The sequence below is a fragment of the Lathamus discolor genome, chromosome 1 (assembly GCF_037157495.1).
Source record: "Lathamus discolor isolate bLatDis1 chromosome 1, bLatDis1.hap1, whole genome shotgun sequence".
In the NCBI taxonomy this organism is placed as follows: Eukaryota; Metazoa; Chordata; class Aves; order Psittaciformes; family Psittacidae; genus Lathamus; species Lathamus discolor.
Genome location: NC_088884.1, coordinates 29,727,619 through 29,743,133, shown reverse-complemented (window position 1 = coordinate 29,743,133; position 15,515 = coordinate 29,727,619). Strand labels below are relative to the sequence as shown.

General features: G+C 40.0%; 1 protein-coding gene across 6 annotated transcripts in view; it reads right to left on the bottom strand.

Annotated features, from left to right (window-relative positions):
- Window positions 1–15,515, bottom strand: part of SRPK2 (SRSF protein kinase 2) — a 150,989-nt gene that overhangs the window by 87,997 nt on the left and 47,477 nt on the right. Inside the window, exons 1-2 of one of the 6 annotated variants that reach the window (XM_065666359.1) lie at window positions 12,289–12,319; window positions 11,938–12,001 (exon numbers count right to left, since the gene is read on the bottom strand). The exons of 4 other annotated variants lie outside the window; for them this stretch is intronic. In XM_065666359.1, the coding sequence (XP_065522431.1) occupies window positions 11,938–11,975 (38 nt within the window). In that variant the 5' untranslated portion in view covers window positions 11,976–12,001; window positions 12,289–12,319. Of the gene's footprint in view, window positions 1–11,937; window positions 12,002–12,288; window positions 12,320–15,515 lie in introns of those variants that run through there. One more of the 6 variants, XM_065666349.1, reaches the window with a different exon arrangement.

Genomic DNA, 15,515 nt, shown 5'->3' with positions numbered 1-15,515 from the left:
GGGAAGACTGATCCTAAAGCAGCTCACACCTGTCCATGAGAAATTCCTGACCAGAGCTATTTGCAGTAAAGGGCAGGAGTCTTCAGATGCCACATGATGTGACCTGGGAACAAACTGTGAAGTTCAGAGAGGGAATAAAGGTATTCTAGCATGAAGACTTCTTTTGAAACTTGTATTTTAGGTACAGAACTGTTATCCTTAAAAAAAAAAAAAATCCTGCCTGTGATCAAGCTGCTCTCTAAAGAATTCTGTACTTGGCTTCAATCAAGGGTGATGTTTGGGTTGAAAACCCTACTTTTAGTCTAAGTAAAATAAAAGGAACATTGGGTCTTTTACACAACAGCTGTAAAAAATAAATAAATGGGAAAGAAAAACACTGTCCAAAACACACAGCAAATCCAGTCAAACTGTGAAGTGTGTGAAGAGTTAAGAATTTTAGAAATAACAATCACAAAATTAAAGGAGTTGGGGGAAGCTGTTGTAGTTATATGTGCCTCTGTGTTTTATGCAGAAAAAAAAACCCCAGCAAAAATGCTGTGTGATCTCAGGAGAGATAGTTGAGGGGCGGAGGAGGGTATGGGGGTTGGTTTTGGAGTTTTAGGGGGGGGGGTTTAGTACAGTACTTGCCAGACAGGCAGACTTGAAAACATAAGCAAAATAGCTGCTTGTTGCACTTGGTTTCTACTCTACTCAAGCAAACAGAGCTCTGTTTATGTGCTTCATAAACAAACAGGATTGTACATACACACAAAAAAAAAAATCTCACAACCCTCAAATCACATAATCTGTTTCTCTTCCTGAGAGAAGCAATTTGGCAAAGCCTCAAGTATTAGCTAGCTCTTGGGCTCTTATCTTAGAAATAATACATGCCAGGTTTTCTGAATACAGATGTCAGACAGCCAAATATTGGCTATTACACATGGTGGTCTCTGGGTTTTGCCTGCTTAGCTACCATGAAAAGGAACTGAGCAGTAGCTTGATGCTTGCAGGTCAAATTAATGACTGGCCTCCTTGTCCACCCATGAAGACATTACTTCCCTTCTAAACAAGTATGTATGATTGCTTTTTGCCTTGTTCAAATCTGCCCAAGAAATACTCTTCCATTGCTGTCACCAGACAGCTCTTTTCTGGACCAGAACACATAGAAGCAGGATGTCTAAGTTGCTTTATGTTCCAGAACTCCTTACTATTGTTACACATCCCTGCACTATCTACCTCAAATGGGTTCTACAACAAGCACAGAGGACAAGTTCAGCAAAGCAGCACTACTAGCTTGTGGTCATTGCTGAGCTTTGCCTCTGTTACATGTATGATCCTAACACCTCCAGCAGGTTTACATCAAAAGCAGAGTATATATTTAACACATCGTACGGAGATACCTCACTTTTCCTTTCCAGAATACAGCTCTATAAACTGAATAGGAGTTCAGTAGCAGACAAAACTGCAATGCTAAATTTCCATAAGACTGTGAAGTAGCAGCAAAGGAATTGTGCATTTTGTATCCTTAGCTGATGTCAGTCTTTTGGTTGCCCATGTCAGACCTAGATCCAGTTTTAGCAGATGTTATGTGGCCCCTGGGAGACCAGTGTCAGGTTATCTGATTAAAGGCTAATCATAACAGAGACAGACCCAGCAAGGATCAGTGGAAAGTAGGTAGAGAAACCTGATGAGTGAAAATGGAGCACCTGAATCAGCTATTCCCAAGACCATCAATTAGACTATACTCCTCCAGCATGAAACTCACCAAGATGAGTAAAGGAGGAAACTCTCTCCCCAGAAATACCTTGAAAACTAAAGTTTACCGCCTTAAGGAGTACAGGACTTATTATAGGATGTAGGAAGGAAGAACATTTGGGATTATGTAAAATTTATCATGGGATTGTGAGAATATGCAAGACATTATGAAATGTTTAAGGAAAAGCACTAGAGGTGGAGAGACGAGGATAAAGGTGGATGAAGAAGAAATAAGTATAAGAAAACAGCAGGAAAAAGGGACAAATGTGACAGGCTCCGTGCAAATGGGAAGCTGGTCACTGCACTTGTCTGAGCCCTGCCCTTGATCATGACAGTCTATTCTATATTGTCATTAACCCCTATTTCTGTCATCTTTGTGGATGTACTTTCTATTCTGAGTGTGTGTATGAACTCAAGCCAACTTCAAGCCAGACTGGCCAGCAAGTAGGTAAGAGGTCTATGTACCAGCAACTGGAGTGAGAACACAGACCTCACGGGTTCCAGGGTCTAGGTACCAACAACAGGGGAAGAAAACCAACAGATCAAAACTTCAGCAACTAGCTAGACCATTTAGAACTAGGGGAACCTGTATAGCATGTAAGTGAGTTTCTGTGAAAATTCCACTAGAGAACATGCATCCTGAGGAGCTGGAAAGGAGGAAAAAGACTGGGCCTTCCATACAGTTCTTGAGTGCTCTGCGGGTGCCACTAAAAGCACTAGTTTGAGTCTCTGTTGATCCATGTAGCCAGCTGCTATATGGGAGCATGTTTACACACACGCACCCTTATTGGGAATAAGTCTCATTGCTGGCTGGCCCTGGGGACACAGAATCAGAGCAGCCTTGTGCTTACCTATTTAGCTGGGACAGGAGATACGCCTCTGGGACCCACGGCCTCCACATTTGGCTACCTCTAACAACTGGCATGCCTAAAAGGGCACACACCTTTAGCAAGTTTCTTAGCAAAGCTATCAGCTATCAGTAACACTCTGAAGGTGAAGTGCATAAACTTGCCTTAGATTGGAGTTTGGGGTACTCTGTACTTGCCTAAACTGTCCTGGTATCTACTGGAACACACTCCACACAGTTTTGCTAAGACATCTGCTAAACCACTGAGTATTTAAATGATAGTAAAAAAAACATATTAGTATTCTCAGGCATCATTCTACTTCAACTGGATGTCTTCTGGTGCTTTTAATAGCCCTTGAAATTCCTATGTGCTAAACACAGTTGAAAGGAATCTCAACTGGATCTTTCCTATCCACTTCCTTTTCAAGACAGGAATCAACTGTATACCATCACAACAGAAAAGTAACACAAATAAGGCAAAAATACAGATAAAACAAAGTAGATATTTAATATGTTCCTGCAATTTAATACACAAGTTTGCCTTGGGGAAACTTGTAAACAGATTTCTGTTAAGAGCAATAGTACCTTTGACTACTAGTGGTCTGCGAAAGAATTCCTGTGCTCTCTGGCAGCACGCTACAGCCAGAGTTCTCAAAGAAGAGGGTCTGTGCTAATTCATCATCTCACTAATGCACCCACAGATATCAAAAGTACCTGTGAGAAAAGGGAAGACTTTTTCTCCTTGATCACCAGCAATATCAAAGTTCTGCATTCTTTCACTTCTGCTGTGAAACTAAGTGTTCTGAGGAAGGCTCTATCTTTTTTCATTTGGCTTTCTAGACTGATACTCTGAAACATTAATTACCTGGGAAGAAGCCAAGTGAGACTTCAAACCAAGTATATAAAAACTGTTTGTACTCTTATTCATACTGTATTAGAAATGAAATATTCTAACTGACAAACATGTACTTCTGAATCACTGTGGTTGATCATCTTTTCTGTATCTCTTAGGGAGGTCTTGGTCCAAAGCTGTATTACAGTCTTCTTGGAAGCAGACACTTCTCATATCTATGACACCAAGCAGCAGTGGAAATTCCTGATTCTTCTCACATATGCAACAGGAGCCGTCAGAAAGGCTTTACACTGTCACACTGGGGATGACAAAGCACCACGCTGAGGAAACCACCACATGTAGTCTTCCTGTGGGTAAGGTAATCCTTTTATAGAGGGAGCAGAGCTAATTCCAAACATCTTCCATTCCAGTTCATAGCATGGAATAAACAGAGGTTGATATGTCTGTTTGGTATGTGGGCATGGCAGGACCTAAATGCTTTTGTGGGCAGTGGCCACAGCAGCTCTAGATGACAGACAATGAGAATATGCAGGTCCTGATGCTGGATAGAGAATAACAAAATAGCTGTCCACTGAAACCAATAGGAATTTCAGACCCCTTTTCCACCTCCACAGAAAAATCACTGCTGGATATTTCAATACAGTAGTTACAAACGAAAATAACACGATCTCTTTATAATAGTATTAATAACAAAACCAATTTTACTAGTTCTGCCAGAACTACTAATATTTAAGCTCTGACACCACAAGCACATAGCTTAGGAAGACTTTCTGCACTAATACAGCCTTCTTTGCCCCCAGAAAAAAATATGCACTGCCCTATTCCCATGCACATTAGTACCAAGCAACAGAAGTGAGGACAAGTCCTTGCCTTCTTAGGAAGACAGTGCACATCCCAGTAGGTATGGGGCACAGGAAGTTGCTTCATGAAAACAAAGCACTGAATTCTTAAAATGTTTCGTGTTACTCTAATGACATTTTTCAATATGAGAAGTAGCTTTAAGGAATTATTCGCCCTTATGCAGAATTACACTGCTCCAGGTTTTGAAAAAAATTCTTCAAGATTAACCAACACATTAAAATACACGTTTCACAACTTTTCAGGAGAAGAAAATACTATCTTTTATTAAATGAGGGTATCACCAATTGACAGTTGTTTGCTGTTTTAGCAGACAAGAAGATAAATCTCACCCTATTCCATTCTCATGAGAGTACCTGCAGTACTGCAACCAGGGCGCAGACCTGCTCGAGCAAGTCCAGAGGAGGCCACATGATCAGAGGGCTAGAGCACCTCTTCTACGAAGACTGGCTGAGAGAGCTGTGGTTGTTCAGCCTGGAGAAGAGAAGGCTGTGGGAGACATTCTGGGAGACGCTAGAACAGCCATTCAGTACCTAAAGAGGCGTACAAGAAATCTGGAGAGGGACTTTTTACAAAGGCATGTAGTGACAGGACAAAGGGAAATGGCTTTAAACTGAAAGAGGGGAGATTTAGATTAGATATTAGGAAGAAATTCTTTACTTTGAGAGTGGTGAGGCCCTGGCACAGGTTGCCCAGAGAAGCTGTGGCTGCCCCATCCCTGGCAGTGTTCAAGGCCAGGTTGGACAGGGCTTTGAGCAACCTGTTCTAGTGGAAAGTGTCCCTGCCCATGGCAGGGGGGTGGAACCCGATGAGCTTTAAGCTCACTTCCAACCCAAACAATTATATGATTCTATGATAAAGTTATACTAAGCGCACATTTATCAGTATAGAGAGGTTATTTAAAGCACCTTCTGAACATCTTATTAAGCAAAATCATCAAAACATCATATAAACAGAACATCTACATAGGATGTGGTTGTTTGTAGATATGTAACAGGCAGAGCATGGAGTTGCACACATTTATTTTGCAATTGGAGCTTTGAAGAATAAAAACAAAGAAAAAGTGTGAAGCAAAAGAAATAGCAAATCACTATCCATCTAGTCACAAAGAATAGCATGAGTTTGGTAGACATCCCAGATGAGATGACTTTCACATTTGTTTTTAAGGTAACAGTGACTGTCTATAGATTTTTCCAGAGTTTACCCAAGCCTTAAGGGGAATCTTGATGAAAACAGAAGCACCTGGGCAGATACTGACTCAGGAGTGTAAAATTCTGGAAAACACAACCAGTAAAAGATCTTCTGGTCACAGTATCTTTTGAACAGAACAGGTATTTTCCAATCCAGTGGAAAGACTGATGCTCTTAACAGTATGGCAGGATTCACAGCCACTCACAAGCTGAGGGATGCCACAGTCTCCTGATAACATGCTTATAATACACAAAATACGCAACAAAACGGAATGCCTTACTTGGCGTACATTTGCTCAACATGCTGCTTAGAATCTCTTGGTAACTACATCAATTGCATATCAATGAAAATACACACAGCGTAGCACAGTAAATTTACTGAATTTTATCAAGTGCTAAATCCTTGAGTCTTCATTTGTAAGTATATAATGTGAAGGTGCAGAAAACTACTAACTCATACCGTATCACAGCACTGTGACATAGAAACAGAGTCATCTGGCATGGGTTCATACTGTTTCATACAATCTATCAGGTAACATTCCCCCACCATTTGTCAAAGGGTTTGGTGCAGACATTTTAGTGAAGTCAGGATTAAGACAGTGATTAGGCAAAAAGTTTCAAGTCATGAAACAGATTGAATTTGTGATACAAAAGGCTTTGCTAGAAATGACCAATTGCTTTTTCACTGCTATTTTACCATGAAGCAGAACTGAAATACATTTTTACCTCAGACAAAGTATGTTGCTGAAGTCATAGTTTTCAAGTATTTTACATGCATATTTATTTTAGCCACTAACTGTTTTAATCATCACTCAACTGCTTCAATTAGTTTCCCATGAAGAGTTCTCATATAGGAAGATCTCATACAACCCCCCCAGCATCTTAAATCTCTCCCTTTCCCAAATTTCTGTAATTCCAACAGTAGGTGCCAAACCCCACTATTTGTGTTGTCAAGGTTTATCAGAAACCTCCTTGTAATAACTGTCTCACAAATAACTGCATGATAAAAGGCTCACAAAAAAGGAAGAAAACAAAAACAAACACATCTAAACAATACCAAGTCATGAACAGAACATCACTGACTAGTAGGGATACTAATGATATATTGCACTTGTAATGAAATACCAAAGACACTGATTTTCTTGCATACAGCAGAAATACCAGAGAGACACAGAAAAGGTCCATCACTGAAAAATAAAACACACTGAAAACTCTAAATCTTTTCAAAGCCTACTGATGAGCTGATATAAGCACTACGAACTCTAAAATGAGTGCTGTGTCCCCTACAAATATCACCTCAAGTGAGAAAGCTGCTCTGTAAGTGGCTGCTTCCACAGACTATTTCTTTTTTTTTTTTCCCCTAGACTAGCACAATGGCACATTGCAGCATTCCTTCTCTCTCATCCCTTTCACACTTCTCTTAAAAGCCTGGCACTCCAAAACAATGAGCCTGTGAAACCTTTCATATGAAAAATATATAAAACATAGAGTTCTGTTTGGTCCAATTTTGGTAATCTAAAATTAAGTATCTAGTCTAAGAGAGCTATAGAGGTACACTGTCACCAACCAGAGTTTGGAGAGTGCCTCTCTGGACAAATAACTTAGGGCCCACATTAAGATAGGATTATTTCCTTCCTACTTCCAAGATAAAATACAATGAACAGCAGTATTAGCATGCAAGTTTGAAATAAAGGGGAAAAAAATATACACTCTTCATTGTTACTGGTATCTTATTTTAAACAAAACTGAAAAAATAAAGTTCTCTGACTACTAAAAATAAATTTGGACTGCCTCAAAATGGAAGTGAGGTAATATTTCTTTTACACTTAAAAAAAAGTAAAGCAGGAAAACAGCTAAAGACAGGATGGTATTTCAAAATTTGCTTAGAAGTTAGTGGAACAGATGAAATAGTTGCATTATTTTGAGAGTATTGTTTCAGTGTTACATAAATAACCATAGAATTCTCTTATAATGCCCTATTATCTAGTAATTATTCCAATACATTTATCTGATACACAGCAATGTCAACATAAACTAAATGTTGTGAACTGAAGTTTCCTCTACTTTTAAATGTGTTTTATTTCTGTTCTTCATTACGAGTGACACTTCTGCCTCAGGAGAAGTAATGCATCCACAATTAAATTAAATAAACCCCTCCCTTTCCTAAACCCAAAAGAATCCTTCAGCATCATAAATTTGTTCCACATTGCTTCTTACATCAATTAACATTATGTCTCTTAGAAAAGACAGGAGACAGGCTCCAGCTTTTTTCTTCCTCCTCATTATTTTAGATTTCTTTCCCCTTTAATTTATCCCTGACTGCATTCCTGGCATGACCTGATGAAGAAACCACGTAAAAGCACTAATACATTAATTTGCTCTGCAAAGATAAATCTCAGAGAGAGGTATACATAGCCCAAGGCTAAAAAAAAAATAAAAACCCAAACAGCAAAAAAGCAAAGACACAAAGATAACAGTAGTCCTTAAATCTTACACCACCCCACCCCAAATACTTCTACATATTGAATGACAAACTTTACTGACCTGTCATTTGAAAGTATCCTCCCTTTGCTACTATTTATGAAATCCCTCAAAATGATGAAAATCGAATTATACACACTCTGGTTATCTACTTTAAGACTGCTCATAAGTGGCTGCTATTAATTTCCTTTTAAAAAACAGTGAAGCAGAAATTCACTTTAAAGCAGCCTGGATATGCAGCCTTTGCAGCAAGACATAAAAAGGTAGGTCAAATATTTCAGACTTCTCAGCTTTGCTAACAACCTTTACCACTAAATATCCTGTGGTCAAAATGCACTGCTAAGATGACATAAGTTTAGAATCCAAAAGTCACAGCTAAAAAAATACGGAGTTCTCTGTACTAAAGTTTTATGAAAAATACTATATATACATTAGAACTGCAGTCTGAAGAGTAGATAGTGGTCCAGGTGGAAGAACTGACTTTTCTCAAAACAAAACAGAAACCACAAAGCCCTAAAAAAGGCAAAATAAGAAAATCTGTACAGCTCAAAGCATTGACTGCACTGTGCATGACAACAGTTGCATGATAACTCATACAACAGAAATGAAAGTATTTTTGCTTTCTTGGGGGGGGTTTCCTGAAAGACTATCCTCCTCCATCTGGCTGCTGCTACTTGCTTTCTAATGATATTTGCAAGGCTGGGGAAAATAACCTCAAATAGCCTCCACTGAAACATAAAGAACATAGGGGAACATGGTACTTAAATTACTGTTTAGTAGATAAAGAAACCAGGTGTGTGCTGCATTGTAAGCATGCGGTAGGAAAACACTTCCACACTATACTTAAAGCTTAGACATCCAAACAAATCAATTCAGTGTAACAAGCTCCAGGTTACCTGACCCACTGTAGCGTTCATGTGCACACAGGCATCTGCAGTTACCGGGGCTACCTTATCAACAAGGACTGAGGACTTTGCCACAGGCTGTTAACACATACAGCAGCAATATTAACTACTCAGAAATCTAGGACCCACAGATGCTGCCTGATTGTATCTGCTTAATGAAATATTCCATAACACATGAAAACACAGCTATCTTATCCCCTTCATCTGCAACTACCATTTTTCTAGGACACAGGTAAGGGGAAAGGAAGGATATCACTTTGAGTTAATGCCTCTAGTTTGTAATTACTTACTTTTCAAGGCTGAAATGTCTCTTAACATCTCGGAGGATCCTCAACAAAAGGGTTCATCTCACTTTCTAGCTAATGTCTCCTAAAAGCCTCTTAAAATCAAACCAACCAACTATGCTAAGAGAATGCTGCAAGATTTCTAACATGCTGATCTTCCATAACAGCCAAGACATCCATCATATTCCAGCTTCCTTCTCACGTTTTTTTTTTCCCTAGGACAGGATAATATGTTGAACTTGCCAAGTGAGCAAGAAAACCTACAAACGTTAAACTGTCTTATAAAAACAAAAACCAACCAAAGAAAGAGGCAAGTAATGAGCTTCTCTATTCCCATTTCATGTTTCTGTGAATGCACGGAGCACCTCCTCTCCCTCCCATCCTGCTATGCAAGCACTGTCTAGCAGTCTCTACTAGTGTGGAAAACCAGAAACAAGCCATGGACTCTTTCAGATCTTCCACCTGATATTTCCGCTTAGAGAATTCAAGCTTCTCAAAAAGTCCAACCATCAGAAGCAAAGGTAAAAAACAGTAATAAAATATAAAAGCACAAATTCCATTTCTGTGTTTGTCAAATACATGCATAATTTCATGTTTGTACGGCATGAACACACACTGCAATTTTGCTATAGAGCAGACTGAGGACAGTTTTAGCAGTTCAGACTCTGAATAACATGTTTATTAAAAAAAAAAAAAAACCCAAACTTTTACACAGTAATTTTAAAAGGGCCTTGAAAGGAACTGGCAGCTAATAGGAGAGACAGCACTGTTTCATAACAGCTTCCAAAAAAAATCCATCTATTTTTAGACAGTTGAAAAGAATGTGGCTATTAAAAAAAAAAAAATCTCAGATTATCCATAAAGTTGTTTTCATTTACAACTGACCACACAGATCATGCAGCAGATGTGTCAAATCAATCTGCAGATGAGCAGTACCATGTATTTACATCCTCAGAAGAAATCTATGTGCATATATAAATTAACATTCATATTTTAATCTTTATTACAAAATAAAGCATCATGCTGTTATAAAATATTACTTTTTAATGAATAGCATTTAAATGAATCTCAGACAAATGCAATCATTTTCTAACTATGTGTTATAATCCTTTACAGGGACCTATTTGTCTCGGACTACCATTAGTTCAACTACGAGCACCTTTTGCCCAAAAACAGGCTGATCAGTTTTCAGGTGCTGTGTAACATCCATATTTATAAAATAAATATCTATATTACATACCAAATTCCCCCACAGCAACGCCAACAAACGCTTTTCCAAAAAAATCAAGTTAACACCTGTTTCCTTTACTGTTTTCACCCCATCATCCTCTCCATTATCATCACCATTTTATTAGTCTTGTATTTAAAAATTTCAGGCATTAGGGTGGGATAGAAGTAAACAAATAAACCTTAAGGGTTTTGGGTTTTTTTTTTTTTTTTTCATTATTCTTAATTTGGGATAAATAAATAAATTAAGTATCTCTCAACGCTCTTCTTATATTTCTCCATTTTGGTAAGGTGATTTAACAACCCATTCCCCCCCACCATTTTCTGTATCTCTCAATGCTGATATTTTGTTATACTACAGCAGGTGAAAGGCAATGTAGTTTGATTCTGTGTATCTTACACAAATATACTTATAAATCTAATTAGGCTGCTCGTTTTGTTTTCTAAAACTATGCCACACAGCACTCGTTCATTCTGAAAGATGCCTTTTAGCCTGCTTCCTTAAGACAGCTTTCAGTGCATTATCATGCCCTTCTACACCAAGCCATTCATTAAAATATACTTCAGATAATAATTTCAGCTAAACATACAGTTTGAGTGCTTAAATATGGGGGGGGGGGGCTTTTGCCAGTGTTCAATGTTAACATGGCAAAATAGAACATTCGGATGGGTTTTTTTGCATACAGCCGAAAGGATTAGTGTAAATTATTTGGAAGAAAATAAAATCTGTTGCTTTGGATTTAAGCAATTCTGAAAATACAAATCTCTCCTAGAATTCAGCCGCAAGCAAAGAAGGAGTGAGCAGGGCTGGATCACTGAAAATCAACAAAATAATCAGCAGATTATTTTATGTCAGAAAACTTAAATGTGCATTTAGTACCCCTCAATATTTCTTCAAAACGAAACAGCTACTTGAAATTGTAATAATCTGACTGACAGATAAAATAATTGCTTTAAAAACACTTCTGAGTCATTTTGTCCTTACCTGCAGGCATGAACCATTACTGCATGCAGCGACTGCTCCATTTCCTAGCACAGACTTGAACAAGGATCACATCTATCTTACAGAATGTGACTAATTGGAGGATTTGCGATTCCTGAGCTACTTTGCAAAGGACACTCCCTTTCCACATAACAGGACATGAAACGCTTCACCAAGTTCTACCGCCTATGCATCTAAATTGAAAGGAAACCTTCGCAACCGTGGAACGGTTTCCTGCAACACAAGAATGCGAGGTCTTTAAAGGCGAATTCAGAGATGCTGTTTGCACGGCAGCAGGAAGGAGCAGGGTCTGCAGCACCAGCACACACATGCCTGCTGTAGTACGAATTGCATGCTACAGCCCGGCAGGCTTCATTAAAAATAACATAATGAAACAAATCTCCGCAAAAAACGCACAAAGCTTTACCAAAACGAGAGGTTCGATGGATGCGGTACAATAACCAGCATGCAAAACGGACAGAACGCCAGCAAACGTGCCGAGGGAAGGAGCAAAGCCCTGCGCGCTGCTCGGCAGTGCTACACCATGAACCGCTCATGCAGGAGATGCAGCTGTACCTTTCTGAAGAGGACGACTTCTCAGAGTTAACTGACATCAGCAGCTCAATCTTCTGCTTGATTTCTGGAAAAATCAGAAAATATTCACAACCGAGACCGCCTGCCCTCGCTTTCCACAGCCTTATTGCCCAGGCGACTCCGCTTCCCTACGCCCTTTTGTCCGGGAGGAGGCCGCAGGACCCGGCGCCTGTGCGAGCCCGGCCCAGCCGCGCTGAGGGGACGAGGCGAGAGGCGCCGCGCAGGACCGCGCACATGACTGCGCACGGCGGCGGGCGGAACCATTCCGCGGGCGGGGAGGGGGGGAGCGCCTCGCCTCGGAGGCAGCCGACACAGCTCCCGGGCGAGTCCTACCGCAGTGGCTGCCAGCGGGCGCGCGGAGGGGAGTTCCTGAGGGGGGAAATCCCGAAACAAAGGGTTTACGGCACGGAGGAGCTTCCCGGTTCCTTATCTAAGCTGTTTCGGGCACCCTCGAATAGCTTCAGATCGAGAGCCCTGAAAAATATGGCTCTTTGAATCATTTTTGTCACAAAGAATCAAGTATGTAATCACTACCTTCATACACGGGTTGGAAATCAGACATGGAAACCACTACGCATACCTGGGTTTTATATTTCAGCGCCCTGCCTCTAATTTCCTCCTAATGTACTTTGAACAGCTGAATTTCATTTTCCCTTATGTATTTAGTATTCATTAACCGCCACCCTGGTGCTGGTAACGGACACGCACCAGGCCAACCTGGGTCCACACCGCAGTGCTGCTGTGACCAGCACCCACACCCAGCTATTACCACGGGGACATGTGCCCTAGTCCCGCTGCCACTTACACCACAGGACGCTGCCAAAGCAGAACAGAATTCACCAGTTCTGGAATCAGGAGGTCTGTGATCCATAAGACCCCAAAGAACAATGTCACAGATGTTAGCATCCTCTTAAGATCCTATCCTCGCCACTGACTGTAGGGCCACCTATGAAAACTGTGGTATGATTTGTGCAACATCCACTTGTTTACAACTAAAGTAAACTTCAACTATTTGGGATTAGCCATTCTACAATAGGAGAGCTTCAACGTCTTTCTTCCTTTACACATACTTCAGATACAAAACCCCAGAAATTTCTGAAAACGGAAGAAGAGAAACTAGATTTTTCTTTTTAACTGCAGTTAAAAAACCATTACTACGTAGATGAGTTTATCCCCCTCATGCTCTGGTGGAAGGGTTGCAAGTTAGCAATGATCATCACCTGATTAAGCATGGTGATGATCAAGCATGCCACTTGTTCTTCCCAAAACATACTGACCAGAGATACCCCCACACACAATCTCACTTCCCACACCCAGAGTAGATGCTTCTCAAAGCTTCCAAGACAATTCTTTGAAAGTCCAGTATGCCCACAACTGGCTCCACTGTGTGACTGCAAGGACCATGCAGAATTCCCATTACCATCGCCCATCCCAGGCCGCAGGTGCTCTTCTAGTCACAGATGCCAGGAGACTTCTCTGTCCAGCCAGACCCATCCCTACACAAGCACGAGTTCAGCTGCCACAGGAATGCCCAGGCTGACGGCTGGGGAACCTCCAAGGCTCTGGGCAGCTCTAGAGATGCACCACGCTGGATAATAAGCTTGATGATCTAGTCTCTTGGAGCTCACTACTGAAAGGCCACATATGTTCTCATATAGACCATGTGCATCTTCCCTTCTGTGCCTCGGTTCTCCGGCTATCAAGAGGTGATTACATCAACTAACCTCCCCAGGGTACAGGTTTGGGTTTTTTTTAGTTAAAAAACAAGCCAACAACCAGATAAAACACCAGTGAGCACCCCCAAACAACAAATCAGACAGTTCTGTACTCAGTGCAGTCTCAAAAATGGCTATTAAGTAGGACTTTGAACTGAGCAGTGGCTAAGTACTGAAAATACTGAATATTCATCCCATCAGTGAAAGACCTACTCACATTACAGTAAAAATAAGTCTGATGTCATTAAGAACTATGCAGAACTGCATAAAAGCTCCACAAAGGGCTTTAATACCTCTTAATTTTCAACTATACAATCACACAGTTATTTTCATACAGATTTTTAGTGCAACATATAACATTGGTGTTGATCACACAAATCACACAGTGCACTGGATATATCCTTACTTATTTAAACATCTTCTGCAGGACTGAACCAGGTATTCGGAACACTGCAAAAAATGTTTCTGTGACAGAGACTGCCTTTAAGAAAACTCAGAAATAAACTACTTTGACAAGTGCCTGAATATAGACTACTTCATATTACAGAGGTTAAAAGAAAGTACAGGTACTTTTTTTTTCTTAAGGACCAGCACACCTGCATTGGGTCATGCTCTGACCCAATATGGTTCAACAAGAACAAGATACTTCATTGCACATTGTGATAACACATTGGAGTTGTCAGCTCTAGAAGCTACACCACAGACATGTCTGTGGGATGGAGAAGACTAAAGGTTCAGACAGCTTTGTGGAGAAAACAGCCTTTCAGTACTCTTGGTTTTTTTCCTCTTCTGTATGAAGGAATGTTAGAAGGCTGCTCTCTGAATTGCTTATCCTCACTTTTGGACAGAGATAAAATGGACAATTTGGAGGCGCAAAATAAAGTTCATTCCCCCTAGCACAGATCCTTGACACTGACTAAATCTGTTCCTCGACCTCTTAATGCAACAACTTTTTAATTCCATCTGAAGATACTTGCCCTGTTAAAATTTAAACTGGAATATATAAACATATTAACAAGGCAAGATTTCATGGCAAAATGATATCCACAGAGCTTGGAATAAAGTTATCAACTGATCCATTCCAGAAGCAAGCCTTTAGACAGGCTTTTCAATGGATGCCTAGAGATAATTACACTTACACTTTATTGCTAAGAACTCACTACAAGATGTAGCTTATGTCTTCAGTTTTGTTTTTAACTTCAGTTCAAACTTGGAAGTGCCTGGATGCGCTAAGAGATGCACAAGGACATTTCTCTCCAGTGGTATTCCAACACAAAATTGAGTTCTACTTTTGCCAAGTAAAACTGAGTGGCATCAAAGATTTATTTAAAATAGCAGTAAGAACCTAAATGAAATCAGGCATCACTGAAAAAAAATTCTAACATCATTAATGAGTGCTCCATTCCACAGGTTGATAAAACCTCCATTACAAGGTTTTGAGGTTTTTCTTTCTTTCCTTCCCCTCTGCTTCTCTCCTGTGAATTTGAAATATTTTCTTACTTGGGATTTACCTATTTTTTGTCTCTGCTGAGATTTTTACAAGTGGATCCATTTAGTTCATTTCCAAAAGCACATCTGTACACATCCATACTGTACCCCCAAGGTAAGTCAAATACCACCATTATTGCTTCTGATACAAAACCCATCCTGGAAATAATTTCACCAAAACACGATAAATGAGTTTTACACTGAGTGCCTTTTAGGCTAGGAGATAAAAAAGGCTACAGAAACATTAATGTTATCACTTCTTCAGTTTGATTATTTATAAATTACATGTCCAGAAATCTGGGTTCTTTTACGGAATTTATTAGAACATACAAATTGCATCCCAAGTCCAAATAAAAA